The 15815-nt window shown below is 35.7% G+C and overlaps 1 protein-coding gene across 2 annotated transcripts in view; it reads left to right on the plus strand.

Moving 5' to 3' along the window:
• Nucleotides 1-15736, plus strand: part of LOC135695131 (uncharacterized) — an 80038-nt gene extending 64302 nt beyond the window's left edge. The window contains exons 31-35 of one of the 2 annotated variants that reach the window (XM_089109636.1): nucleotides 3970-4056; nucleotides 5665-5733; nucleotides 8784-8864; nucleotides 12759-12896; nucleotides 14464-15735. In XM_089109636.1, coding sequence (XP_088965762.1) covers nucleotides 3970-4056; nucleotides 5665-5733; nucleotides 8784-8864; nucleotides 12759-12896; nucleotides 14464-14502 — 414 coding nt within the window. In that variant the 3' untranslated portion in view covers nucleotides 14503-15735. Of the gene's footprint in view, nucleotides 1-3969; nucleotides 4057-5664; nucleotides 5734-8783; nucleotides 8865-12758; nucleotides 12897-14463 lie in introns of both variants that reach the window. The other variant, XM_065214113.2, reaches the window with a different exon arrangement.
• Nucleotides 15737-15815: the final 79 nt, after the last annotated feature.

Raw genomic sequence — 15815 nt, forward strand, 5'->3', positions numbered from 1 at the left:
GGTTCCTCGAGTAATTTGAAAAAATCATATGGACAATAGAGATCCTGTGATCAATCTCCACATAAACGAGGACAACCTAGATATGATTTGATCAAATAAGTATCTGGGCATTCAGATTGATTCAGAACTTAAGATGAGAGAACATTTAATTTTTTCTATAGGCAAGATTTCCAGAGCAGTGGGCATGCTTAAATATGTTGAAAAATATCTCCCATTGGAAATTGTAAAAAACATGTATACAAGTATAGTTGAACCGCATTTCAGAAACTGCTGCTCGTTGTGGGGTTGTTGTGGAGAAACCCTGCTCGATAAGCTGCAAAAGCTGCATAACCGTGCCGCACGAATCACTACTAACAGTTCTAACGATGCATCATCCCTTCCATTGATTGGAAGCCTAGGGTGGTTGACTATAAAAGAAAGGATTGAATTTGAAACTGCAATTGCAGTTTACAAGTCTCTCCAGGGATTAGCTCCTGAATATATGCAGCTAGTGTTTACAAAATTGTCGGAAAACAGTTCACGGTCTCTCCGTAATACAGACACGGATCTTAGAATTCCTCGCTTTGCAACCTCTTACGGGCAACGTAGTTTCTCATATCGAGGTGTGAATGTGTGGAATAAACTAAGCACTGAAATAAAAAATGCCCCTTTACTGGCTACTTTCAAAAGTTTGCTGAAACAATCTTTGAAAAATCAAAGGGTGTGAGAGTTCTTGTACAGCATCAAACATTTTATTTTTTTATTTTTTACCTTACCAGAATAACTTGTATATCAATTTTGGTTCAGTTTAGGTTTTCAGACAGGACACATTGTAAATCAGTTGTTATCTTTTCATTACTGAATGTATTACCCTGTATAAATAATTAAAAATCAAATCAAATCAAACCCTGGCGGGAAGTTCAAGAGTTGTAATCTCCCAGACAGAACAGCTGTGGGAATACTGTTAGTAATGCGCATGTGCTATGACCCTGCAACACTGACGGTATTACTAACAGTGCAATTACTAACTAATTCCCAGAATCGGTTTTCGGCCCAGAATAGTGAGTTTTAGTAAACTTGCTTTGCCATGAATGCAGAGCCGTTGGTATTTAGGTGTGTGCATACCCTTGAAGTAACAATGCACAAGATAGAAAGATTAAATACTGTAAGGAGGATTTTATACGGACGCATTTAGGTCGCGTCGAAATTAAATCAATGAGTGCGGCATAAAAGCGGCATGAATGCAGCAGTCACTTTAAACGTGTTTTAAATGCCGCGTTAAATTCAATTTCCGCCAAAGTTACGGATAATTGCGCCAAATTTGAAGAGAAACAAATACAAACATGGCTCCTTTTAATCAAGACTTGACAGTAGCGTCGGTTTTGTATTTTCAGCAGAGAAATAGTCACAAGAAAAGCAAATTTTGGCGCCATAAATCTGTAAGGCAACAATCAACATGTCCTGATGCACCTCACAATCACTCCCCAATCTCTCGGCTTCCACTTAGATTTTTGACTAGCTAATATTTATCAAATCAATTAAGAACTTCCTTGTGATTCATTTGCACTAGCTTCATCGTCAAGTCCAACATAACTTCGAGAACACCAGAGTTGCACCAACGCAACACAACAAAGCAACGAGCGTTTGCCAAATGTGATATGCACATGCGCACTTTGCCGGTCTTTGCATAGTCATGTGATCCAGCGTTTTCAGTTCAACAAAAACTCGACCTTATAAAGCCATGCCGCATTTACGTCACGGGAATAGAAGATATGAGAGGAAGGGCGGAGGAGCGCCTAGCACCTCTACATATGTGCTCGAATTTTTGTGCCTCTGGCCCCCAGGGTAGACATCATAAAAATATATTGATAGAATCTTCGACTTTTCGCGCACATCTAAAAGAACATCATGAAATACCAAAGTAAGCTGAATATGTTTAAAATTGGGCGATATATGGCCAGATACTGCCAGAAAAAGGGCTATGGCCTAATTCTTCTAAAAGAGAACACCCATCACTAATTTATTGGTCACGTAAGGCCAGTTTCAAAATGATAGAATCACATAACGAAGTATGTTTTGTTATATTTATTGTTTGTCCTCTAATATTTTTTAACCGAATCTGAACGAAATATTGGGATCATTTATTGAACAATTGTGCACGGGGTACGCAAGGGCGTAACTCCTGCTTGTCGCTTAAAGGCACTATGTCCCGACGCACTTTGCTGGCCAATTAAATTTCCCATTGGTTGGATTACACAATAGACCTATTATTACGTATCCAATCGTAAATGTAAGGCTAAATCTCAATGTTTTCTCGATGATAAACACGTTGCAAAGCCAATTGTTAACTCTGAACAACTGACTGACGGGAGATTTTAGCATTTTAGCTAAATTTCTTTAATATTTTAGCTATTTTTTTAAGAGTAAATTTGTCGCTCAGAAAAAATACCTGTTGAGGACTTGTTGTCACTATGAAACCGGTATGAGACGCATATAACCAAAGGTAGAATAAAGGAACTTGATATCATACACCCAGACTTTAGAGCCCCGTTAAAATGATCTCATCATTTCACTGAACATATGGTTCGATCGACTATAAATAACTTCTGTGTAGTGATCTTGTTGGAACGCGCCGATCTACCCCACAAAGAGATTTTCGTCGACGATAAGTTAATCGCCATGTTAAGAAACAGCAGAGTAGACAACATTGGAAATTTCCTCTACAGAAGACTTGCTTTGAACTATGCAACAAGCAAAGGAAGCCGACCAGGCCCATACATAACAGGATTATCATTTTCTACCAAAAAGGTCGTCGTGCATTTTTGGGAAGTTAAAGGAAGATTTTTCAAAAATTTAGGGAAACGTATCTTAAAATTGAAGGGCCAAAATTGTAAATACGTGGAAACAAGGACCGATATACCGGCTGCTGTTCCACTGATTTATCAGGGCTGCCCCCCCCCCCCCCCCCTCCTAAACAAAAAGTTGTATCTCGGCCTTTGCGTGAAAAGGTTTATTGAAGACCACGAAAATATTGAGAAACGTGGTGGCTCTCGTGGTCATTCTTGGGGTGGCTAAAAACTTCGTCTAAGATAGATTTTGACCGAAGGAAAATCTGTTGCAATATTTTCAAGCTTTCATTCATGACTATGGCCCACAGTTTTAGCGATTTTAGACATGAAATAGGAAAGGTCTTAGAAAATGCAAATAGCAATGTTTTAGAATAACCGTTTTAGTGCTGCGCGTTCAATAAGAATTTTCTACATTGAATAAGAAATCAAAATAGGATTGAAAAATTATTAAGAAAAATAGGATATATTATTTTGAAAAATTCCATTGTGCAAAATTCTAAGCATTTTAGAGATAATGTGCTTCTAATAAAATCGACTCTAGACTTTAAAATCTTCCAAACTGGGCTGGATAGGAGCTAGTTAAAAACTATTTCTAATAAAATTTACCATTACGTCTAGACAGGCCCGTCGTGAGCTATTGTGCTCAAGGGGGGGGGGGAGGAGGAGGGCCTGTGTCTAGAGTTTCAAATTAGATGCTTCGATTATTTTTTGCCATCTAGAGGTGCTTTGTCAATGAATTTTCAAACTTCGGCAAATAAAGGATCCTTCTTTCACTTTATTAGCAAATTGGACCTTAACATTCCCCTTGAGCCTAAAAGCTAGTTATTGCGCTGCTTACACACAACTAACTTGAAACTAATCAAGAACAATCCAGCCTTGTCTACAAGAGTTTTGAAAAACTTAGAACAGCCAGCCTGAAATTTAAGTTACTGGTTCTTTTAAAAAAGATTGTATAGTTGCAATTATGGTTGTTCAAATAATTGTGGTTTTTCAATAAAGAGTAAATAAAAGTATGAACTTAATAAATAAAGGTATGATTTTTAGCCAAAGACCCGAGCGAATACAAATAGGCTTCAATTAAAGCAATATATGAGTTCTTATTCAATGATTATCTCTGAATTCGATATCTATTTGTTTCAAGGCATGGACCGTTGTTCCAGTTTGCTACCAGGAATACACCTATCATGGCTTGTTTCAAGTAGGAATCTTCCACGATGCCCCATCCAACGTGAGTGTTCTTTCAAGACTTCAGTGCGAATAGGCAACATACATTTAACTATCTAATTTTAATAATAAATTGTTTTTTATGATGCCTAAAGAATATAAATTTTCGATTCAAATTACGAAGATACCAGGAACATTGCCATGCAATAGGGGCCGCAAAAGTGTTCAACGCGGATCGACCTTCAGGCTTAGCTTTAACGTAGTACTACCCTGGGTACCAGACTAACTATATAAAATAATAGTGAGTCTGGTACTCAGGGTAACGTAGTACAAGCATCTATAAAAAGATTATCCAGGAAGTGAGCCCATCAATGTCATACCATATTTTCATCTGTATCCTGTATTGACTGGCCTAGGATGAAGGCGTTGATTAAGTCATAAGTAGATGAAGGCGCCTTTGATTAAGTTGTTGCCGTGTCTATGTCGTATTATTTTCTGCGCAGGATGCATTTTTTCTCAGCCGGTGATACAATATAAAAACAGATATAGGTGCATTTGTAATTCATTGTCAACAGAAATGATGACTGCACCTTTCTTTATCGACTTGGTATTTTTTGCTTCTCCTCGTTTCAATCGAAATTGAGCTGTGGGTATTCCAAGTATTGGAGTTTCTTGAATTATGGTGGGGCAGTAGGTCGGGAAATTTTTTTTATAATATCTATTAAAATTTTTGATTAATTGTAATTTAGATAGTTACATTTACATTTCAAAATAGTTTACTCTACACCAGATTAGGGATTATCCAATTATCGGGTTTATTTTCCTATATATGTAAGGTATTAATTGAAAAAAATAAGCTACAAAACTGGCCTCTACTTGTTTTTGCAAGTGGTTTTTATGGTTCCTATTCCTGTCATAAGAATACCTTGGGTCGAACAAACATATACATTTATATCAACTGTTATATAAAGTTATTATAAAATGTCCGCTCTTTGTAATCATAATTAATCATGTTTTCACTTTGATCAAGGTTGTATCTTTTTGGATGAACTGAAAATGAGAAGTGCATCTTTTGAGGGTCTCCCAGGGATTGATACTCGTTCCCGTATTCCCATTGAAGAAAAACCAACCAATGTCCCCATGTTCCCTATCAAAAATAAAAAAATTCCCTTTGTCTCTTTAAGGACAATGATCATTATGTAATTTTAATCATTATAGACACTTTTGTGCACGCAATTATTTCAATATACCAAAATTTTGGCAAAATCAATAAACTTGGAATGTGATGAGGGCTTGATATCAAAGGACTTTTCTGTGCTTAGGCATCAAGATATTTTATTTAGATTTAACATATTTTTGTTTGCTTGAACTTTTTCGTTCTAAATAAAACCGTTTTGTTGAATCAATGTTTTAATGGCAAATATTGTTTCTAGGCCCACCCTCTTAATAGATACTGGAACGATGCCTTGTGACATTTGACTTGCGGGGAAGGGGTCGATCGTCACAAGCGCGTCTGTTTCCAAACTCAAATACTGAATAATGTTGATGAATTTAATTCTGTTATGATTAAATGAATTTACTTTGCCAAGTATTGTAGCTGCAATATTCATCTGAAACGTCATAGCAGATATTACCGAATCAAAATTTATTTCTTATGTTTTTTTCTTAACAGGCAATCATCGACCAGATTCAAAATGAACCATTGGCTCAGACCATCACGAACCTGCGTCGAAAAAAGATCGTAAGTGCCTTCACTTTTTACTTGATGCTTACTGGCTAATAGGATGTTTTTAGGAGCCAGGGTCTAGTTTGCTGATTTAAGCTTTATGAGAAGATAACCTGAGCGCACTAGGGAAGCAGGAAGGTAGCAACTTTACATGTTCTGAAAAACAATTAACACAAGACAGGGCCAGGCAATTGAATCATTTCTAGAATTTCAGAGTTTCAGAGAAGCAGAAATGATCTCTCTAATATATTTGGAACAAGATAATTGTATTTTCTATCACTGTAGATTTGGTAATAGCTTATGAATAGGGGTGCAAATTAGGGGACGTGGGGTATCACACCCCTCCCAATTTTTTCCAACCAGTCGGTCCCAGACTAAATAATAATTGTGAAAAGCTTGTCCTTTCTACGGCTCTGGAACTGGGTTATAACATTATGGCAAAAGAGATTATTGGTCCATTGACTAACCAGACTAAAAGAAATTGTGAAAAGTCGGTCGTTTCTACTGCTCTGGGAATGGAACGTTATAGGCAAAAGAGAATGTTGGTCCATTGACTAACCAGACTAAAAGTAATTGTGAAAAGTCGGTCGTTTCTACTTCTCTGGGAATGGAACGTTATAGGCAAAAGAGAATGTTGGTCCATTGACTAACCAGACTAAAAGTAATTGTGAAAAGTCGGTCCTTTCTACTGCTCTGGGAATGGAACGTTATAGGCAGAAGAGAATGTTGGTCCATTGACTAACCAGACTAAAAGTAATTGTGAAAAGTCGGTCCTTTCTACTGCTCTGGGAATGGAACGTTATAGGCAAAAGAGAATGTTGGTCCATTGACTAACCAGACTAAAAGTAATTGTGAAAAGTCGGTCCTTTCTACTGCTCTGGGAATGGAACGTTATAGGCAAAAGAGAATGTTGGTCCATTGATAAGCACGAAAAAATTGTCAAAGAGGATAGTCCGGCCTCAGGCGCGTCGGTCCTTGCCAATATGTGGAGCTTATTGTTATTCGTTCTACAAATTAGTGCAAAACATAGATCTATGGTATGAAACGACTATCTGGAAAGTTATTCTTATCTTGAACATGAAGTCAATGTATTATTGTAATCAATTTATTAATCGATAATATAGTTAGCAAATAAATTGAGTACCAAAATGAAAATATGTAGTTTGATTGTTAAAACTATGTACTGTGTTTTTAACAATCAAACTATTATATTTTCATTCTAGTACTTTATTTGCTAACTATATTTTCCTTATTTTGGATGAAGTACCACATGCAACGTCCATATCTGATTTATCCTCTTTTAAAAACACCGTAAAGGTAGGGTTCATTTAGTTTTAGCTTTGCATGCAGTTTGTTTTAGCATTATTTCGTGTTGTCTAATGCACCTACGTTCGTGGGCGTGACTTGAGAAGACAGAAAGATTCAATAAAGGCTAAAGTAGAAAGATTCAATTAGACAGCCGAATTGTCTGGTTATTAGAGTTTTAGGAGGCCAGCAGAGCCAAAGGAGATGCCTTAAAGTTCAAAATTTCCCTGAGGAGCATGCCCCCGGAACACCCTAGTAAAATTCCTCCTCAGCTCATTTCCCTGTGTCCCTTCAGTGCCGTATTCTCCACACAAAAGATTTATGCTTTTTACTTATGTTACGCACAATGCCTGCCAAAAGTCTTGGAACACTGACATCAATTTCCAAGGTCAAAACCAATCATCCCCCTCTCCCCCACGGAACAATGTTGGTTTACTATCAAACGGGTTAGGATTTTAGGAAGCACTTTCTTTTGCGCTTCTTTTCTGATATTTCTCTAAATCGTCAACATTGTTTGAGGAGGAAGGGGGCGGAAGTAGCATTTTTTTTTTCATGAAAGGAATTAAAGATATCAAATGCAGCGTAAATTGGTGGGTGTTCCAAGTACTTTTGGCAGGCATTGTACATGTTTTCTAAAAGTAACAAGTGTAGCACACACAAAAGGTCAATATTTTATCTGGTTTACTTAGGCCCTCTCGTAGTACTAAAGGCCTACAAATATTCCCCATTTTGTTTTACCTAAATGCCAAGGAAATGAATTACCCATTTTACCAACTCTTGTCATTTCCTCAAAAGCTGTCTTCGTTCATTTTTCTTCGTTCATTTTCCTTCATTGAATTACCACAACAAATTCCTACATTGGTAGTAATTAATTAAATGCTCGTAAAGAAAATTCCACTAAAATAAACAAGGTCTTTTACTAATGTCTTCTTAATGTCTACGATAATTTTGTAAGCCCCCTCGTATAAGCCCCCCTCGTATAAGCCCCCCTCGTATAAGCCCCCTCGAATAAGACCCCATTCAAAAATATCAAAGATAATCAAGCCCCCACGGGGCTAATTCGAGGATTTACGGTATACATCAATGTATACAAGGGTAATACAAATACATAAGGTTACGTCATGTCAAGGGCAGTGCTCGAATCATAACATGAATACAGGATGTGTCTAATTATCCGAAAGTGGTACTTCCTAAATGCGTATGTTGACAAAGATGCGATTACATGTGTGGGGCAACATCACTAAGAAATGCTGATAAACGACTGTGACTGAATGGATAGGAAATTGAATGAATGGAATTGGTGAAAGTCTTAGCACGAGATTTGCATGGCCAAACATATAGAGTATTACAAGTTTAAGTCGGTTCTTCTTTTCACCAAAACAATAAGTTTCTCTTTACTACGCGTCTTTACTACGCATAAGTTTCTTTTTACTACGCAATTTCTTGACGATCGTCTTCTGTGACGGATTCAAGAGGCAAGGATTGGGGGTGGGGGGGGGGTGGGTGATAGATTATTATTGGATTTTGGTGTCACATTTTTCAGGTGACTGGAAAATGATGGAAACGCCCATTATTAAAATTATATTTCTAACTTCAAGATGAAGAAGATAAGAAGCTGATCACCGAAGGACAAAAAATATGGGGGATGTCACACCCCCTACACCCCGTCCCGGTAAATCTGTCCCTGATCATCTTAACATTCTTCTAGTGGGGATCTGCCTTAACTTTTTTTAAGCTTTGTGATCTTTGTTTGTCTCCAGATCAAACTGGTGGATGGTGCATCCATTTTTATTAGAATCGGTGACACTAGAAGAAGAGAAGAGCTTGAGGATCCCTCAAAGGTTAGTAGATCTGCGACGTTGCTAAAACGAGGAACAAGCGGAACAACCTAGTAACAAGCGGAACAACCCAGTAACAACCCAGGAACAAGCGGAACAACCCAGTAACAACCCAGGAACAAGCAGAACAACCCAGTAACAAGCGGAAATGTGAAGTTATTGTTTTGTAAATAACACATGGGGGCGTTTATAAGCCAACTCTCTAAAGTTCGTGTGGGTTAGCACGTGCACTATCAAGAGGCCGTCAAACACTTCCGTTATGTAATTTTTTGGCAGTTCGCGGCCATTTTCCCTCCTTTTCACACAACCGTACATAGTTTGATGGATCAGAAAACCTGTCATTGTGGTTTTTTACTCGAATCAAACACCGACATAGCAAGGCAAGGGCTGGTACACAAAAAGCCCAAATTGACGGGTCGAAAATTGAGGTGGGGGATAATATTTAGAATATATTAATGGCAACCGAAGGGGCAAAAGGACCGGGGGGTGTGGGGGTGTCACACCTCCCCGATAGTATCTCAATGAGAAATTTCAGGTAAAATCTCAATAAACTAACAACAAATGTTGCCAAGTTTGTACGAGAAATAATCAGACAAGGCAAAAAATTGGAAATTCTCCTGTGAACTGAATCAAAACTCCATTTCTAGGCATAGATTTTTACTAATTTCTTTTGATTGTACACTATTAATTGTCGCATTTTTTATGTTCAAAATACAGTCACACAAAAATGAAAAAAATAGAATGATATCTATAAACCTACATTTTCAGTAGAGATTCTTCCGAGTTTCTTGTGAGTTAATAACAATCTTAAAAAGTACGTCTATTGGGATGAAGATAGATTTTCAAAAATTAATAAACGAGGAAGAGGGCCTCTTCAGTTTTCAACTTCAGAGTAAGCCTTTATTTGATTATTTCTGGGCAAACCATCAGTTTCTCGTAGGCACATCAATGTCATTTTCTCCCCAGGCGATTGAATGGCACAGTATCGTGAACTAATGATGGCAAGGTGACAAACACGCAACCAATGTTTGGCGTTTTCATCATCATCATAAAAAATTAATTTATCTAAATACACTTAGTTGAAGAGCCATTCTTACATCAGCTATTTACGTTAATCGAGTGCTTCTTCTTACAAACATAATAAGCAACAATTTGCAGCAGATTAAACAACAGTAGCAACATAAAAAATGCGACAATTAATAGTGTACAATCAAAAGTAATGAGTATAAATCTATGCCTAGAAATGGAGTTTTGATTCAGTTCACAGGAGAATTTCCAATTTTTTGCCTTGTCTGATTATTTCTCGTACAAACTTGGCAACATTTGTTGTTAGTTTATTGAGATTTTACCTGAAATTTCTCATTGAGATACTATCGGGGAGGTGTGACACCCCCACACCCCCCGGTCCTTTTGCCCCTTCGGTTGCCATTAATATATTCTAAATATTATCCCCCACCTCAATTTTCGACCCCTCAATTTGGGCTTTTTGTGTACCAGCCCTTGCCTTGCTATGTCGGTGTTTGATTCGAGTGAAAAACCACAACGACAGGTTTTCTGATCCATCAAACTATGTACGGTTGTGTGAAAAGGAGGGAAAATGGCCGCGAACTGCCAAAAAATTACATAACGGAAGTGTTTGACGGCCTCTTGATAGTGCACGTGCTAGCCCACACGAACTTTAGAGAGTTGGCTTATAAACGCCCCCATGTGTTATTTACAAAACAATAACTTCACATTTCCGCTTGTTACTGGGTTGTTCTGCTTGTTCCTGGGTTGTTACTGGGTTGTTCCGCTTGTTCCTGGGTTGTTACTGGGTTGTTCCGCTTGTTACTAGGTTGTTCCGCTTGTTCCTCGTTTTAGCAACGTCGAGTAGATCTGGCAATATCTTACAGAAAGCGCCACTACATAACACTATTTCAAATACTGAATAAATGCTGGAACAGAGAGAATTATCCTTGCAAAACCTGTGATTTAGAAAGATCAACTTCTTTGCAGTTTTCTCTACTGACTTAGTAAAAGAAGCTCCCCTATAAGATCATTGCAGTGGTAAACTCAAATCACAGGCTTAAGTAAATTGTAATTTGTTGTATAAGCGTACGTAATGCCTAGTACCCGCTGCGACCGAGAGAGCGCACATGACAAAACGCCATGTTTGCACTCCGACCCTGATCACAAAATAGCTGTGCCTGAGTCAACAATAGAATTGCTTAATTCCCCTTTAACCTCGATTTCATTAGACGAACTTAGCCATGACATATTATCATTAATTAATCAGATATAAACGAATTATGATACATAATTGAATTTGTTCACTATCATGGGGCATATCGTCCCAAATAAAGTTGTCTACTTTCATTCTTTTTCAAAATTTCCCCGACAGATACATGCTAAGCCTCGTATAAGTTAACGCATACGCTAGTTTTTTCAGGCTTCACCTGATAGGCAGGAGTTCCCCTTCTGCCTAATTCCTATTCTGTGCCTGAGTCAACAATAGAATTGCTTAATTCCCCTTCAACCTCGATTTCATCAGACGAACTTAGCCATGACATATTAGCATTCATTAATCAGACATAAACGAATTATGATACATAATTGAATTTGTTCACTATCATGGGGCATATCGTCCCAAATAAAGTTGTCTACTTTCATTCTTTTTCAAAATTTCCCCGACAGATACATGCTAAGCCTCGTATAAGTTAACGCATACGCTAGTTTTTTCAGGCTTCGCCTGAGAGGCAGGAGTTCCCCTTCTGCCTAATTCCTATTCTGTGCCTGAGTCAACAATAGAATTGCTTTATTCCCCTTTAACCTCGATTTCATTAGACGAACTTAGCCATGACATATTATCATTCATTAATCAGATATAAACGAATTATGATACATAATTGAATTTGTTCACTATCATGGGGCATATCGTCCCAAATAAAGTTGTCTACTTTCATTCTTTTTCAAAATTTCCCCGACAGATACATGCTAAGCCTCGTATAAGTTAACGCATACGCTAGTTTTTTCAGGCTTCGCCTGAGAGGCAGGAGTTCCCCTTCTGCCTAATTCCTATTCTGTGCCTGAGTCAACAATAGAATTGCTTTATTCCCCTTTAACCTCGATTTCATTAGACGAACTTAGCCATGACATATTATCATTCATTAATCAGATATAAACGAATTATGATACATAATTGAATTTGTTCACTATCATGGGGCATATCGTCCCAAATAAAGTTGTCTACTTTCATTCTTTTTCAAAATTTCCCCGACAGATACATGCTAAGCCTCGTATAAGTTAACGCATACGCTAGTTTTTTCAGGCTTCGCCTGAGAGGCAGGAGTTCCCCTTCTGCCTAATTCCTATTCTGTGCCCTGATCTAACCCCCAAATTCAATCCGAGGCTAGTACAAAATGATTTATGCCTAATAAACTACATAATTAATAAAGCGTGAAAACTAACGCAAGAATTTTAAAATATATTGATCTATTTGCTCTAAATGAGATACAGTCCTCAACTGGAATGCAGTTTTGCAAATTATATGTGAATTTCAGTTAATTATATCATTGAAGTTTTTTTGCTTATGGCATCTGTTTTTCTAGATTGTAAACATACACTTGTAAACTTGTAAATTTGTAATTTTTTGTTTTGTGTTTGAACTACAAGATGAATTTGAAGGATTTGAAATGCTCTTGAGCCTATGAAGCTGTGTTACTTTAAGGCCTTTCACCTCATCGTAGTTTTGTCTTAAATTAATAAGTGACATCCATGCAGACTAGAAAATTGTGTTTAAAAAGTGATAGCTGTATAGCAAGGTTCTTTGATATTGCTGTCAGAATTAGAACATTTCTACCTCAATACTCTTAAAGCAGTGGACTAAAACTTTAAAGATGGTCTTATTTTGATTGACAGCTTACAGTTCGAAAGACGTTTCTCCCAAGAGGTAACAAATATTTAAACGTCGCACAGTCGAAAAGATTTGCCACCATCATCCCCCCTGACCAAAACGCCGAGGAGTACGGAAAAGTGCTTGCTTCAAAGTTCAGAATGGTGAGAGCGTGTATTTACATCTTTGTGATGTTTGTAAATAACATTGTTTGCTGCGATGTAGCTATCATCATTTAAAGTTTACTATATAGAATACATAATAATAGCAAAATATAATACAATACAATACAATACATTACAATACAATACAATACAATACAATACAATATAATATAATATAATATAATATAATATAATATAATATAATATAATATAATATAATATAATATAATATAATATAATATAATATAATATAATATAATATAATATAATATAATATAATATAATATAATATAATATAATATAATATAATATAATATAATATAATATAATACAATACAATACAATACAATACAATATAATATAATATAATATAACTTTAATGTAATGTAATATAATCAGTGGCGGCTCGCAAATGTAGTCTAATGCATAAAACTTTCGAATTGCACATGAAGTAACGTCAGACCTGGTATGGCTTCGACTTCGCCGAAATGTCGTCTGGAACAAGGTCTTTTTGTAGAAAATTGTTTACGTTGCAAATCATCTTGAGAGCGGAATAAAAGATGCGCTCAAAAATACTGAGCTTGAGTGCATGGTGTAAGCGGGGTATTATATACCTTTACAAACCTATTGTTCTTTGAATAGCGGGTTGAATCATGTGATTGGAAGATATCTCCTATCAGAACGTAATAAATTGTGCTCAACACAGTAACCTCGATGCGAAGAGGAGGCGAAGTAGATAATCTAAATTTACACCAATCTTCCTTCTGGTTTTAATTTTTTATATGCAGTCGTTTGTTCAACGCAAATGGCCAAAACGAATCTTGTATGAACTATATAAACAACCGTTCCGTTGTGAACCTTGTCATCATTTTGTTTATTTTCGTTTTCCCCTTTTCTTTTGTAAGTTTTTCTTTATCCTGGCTATTTAGAAAGCCCTCTGTTGTTGTTTCTGGATAGACATAGGGATTGACATAACAGTCTCCCAGTCTTCGCCATTTTGCATTTTAGCAGCTCTTCGTCTGTCCATGTAAAAAATAAACGCTTATCGTTGCTTGCACATGTCTCCATATCATATCATATCATATCATATCATATCATATCATATCATATCATATCATATCATATCATATCATATTATATTATATTATATTATATTATATTATATTATATTATATTATATTATATTATATTATATTATATTATATTATATTATATTATATTATATTATATTATATTATATTATATTATATTATATTATATTATATTATATTATATTATATTATATTATATTATATTATATTATATTATATTATATTATATTATATTATATTATATTTTATTTTATTTTATTTTATTTTATTATATTATATTTTATTTTATTATATTATATTATATTTTATTATGTATGCTATATGATTAATGATATATTATACAATAATAGATAAGTGCGATTCGATATTTGATAATATACTTGAAGAGCTGATAGATAGAGAGTTTCAAATATTTCCAAATTATCTTTCTTTCAGCGTTATACTGAACCATTTCTCTTTTTCTCTTCCTGTAATAGCTCGCTGGCCAAGCATTCCAGTTTAGAATACCGAAATAAGAGAAGACTATTTTTTGAACGCCACTGCTTTCTCTACAAAGACAAGTATTTAGAATGTTTACGTATTAAACGAGAGTTCTACAGCATGTTAAAGGTGTATATAAGATACCTTGCACGATGTAAATATTTTGATCAGAAATCTTCAATTTTTCCATAGCTTCTAGCTCTGTTGAAAACGTGCTTGGTGACTATATTTCGAAAAGATCTTATTTAGAAAATGACTTTTTCGTGTATTTCAAAGTCACTTTCGAGCGATACGATAACAGTGCTTATAATGTTGAATTTTTAAGACTGCTACAGCAATTATTGCATAATACTGTTTTCAGTATAAGTCAGTTGACTAAAATGAATTGTGCCAAACTGGATGTCACTGAACTAAAGCATATTTTTTGTTAACGGTAGAATTCTTTCTGATATTAAAATACAACATTAGCGTTAAGCTTAATCTGTTTTGTGTGTGTACATTTGTTGTTGTAAAAATGTTAATAGAGACTTTTAGCTTTTTTAAAATTATTTTGCGTACTTTTTAGCATACCGGTGCAAGTTTATAATGAAATTTTTTTTGTTAGGCCTTATAGACACACGAATTAATTCCTACTTGGCGGGACAACTTGGAATACCTAGGGCACCTGTCGTTATTCTTCTTTGCGAGGTATACAGGCCGAGATAACTTCTAATAACAATATTGTAGTGAGACAGCGAAAGATGTGATAAATTTTTATGCTTACATTAACAGCATGTTTGTGAAATTTTGAACAAAGAAACTTTTTTGGCCGGTTGCCTTTGTGAAAAAAATTTTTCATGGATATTCACTCGAATAATATAAGCTGCAAAGAGCCGACAATTTCGATCCTTCTTGGGTTCAGGCTTGACAAGTTATTCTCTTATACCTATACAAGCTCTAGTCAAATTGATACTGTGCAATGATTTAGAAAATGGTGTCACATAGTTGGAAATAAGGTATGCTGCCTCTTTTAGCTCCTAACAAGCTCCTGCCAAACTAAATCTATAGAAAGCGATATTGGCCTAGTTCGTAATATATTATTTAGAGATGACACACCATGATGTAAATTGTTTATGTATATTATCTATTTTGAACATTTGAAATTAATACCCAAATCTTTTTCTTATGTTATTGCTCTCTCTTCATTCCTGATATGGATGGTTCCCCTGTTTCTAGTACCTTTTCTAAATGATTTTAAGAAGTTAAATTAAGATAGCCACCTCTTTATAATTAAGAAGGTGTTTTTGCATTCATCTTACATCGATGAAATGTAACTCAAAAAAAATAATTTTCGATAATTTTGTGATGA

Source organism: Rhopilema esculentum, chromosome 8 (assembly GCF_057945365.1).
Source record: "Rhopilema esculentum isolate cy_ngs chromosome 8, ASM5794536v1, whole genome shotgun sequence".
Lineage (NCBI taxonomy): Eukaryota > Metazoa > Cnidaria > Scyphozoa > Rhizostomeae > Rhizostomatidae > Rhopilema > Rhopilema esculentum.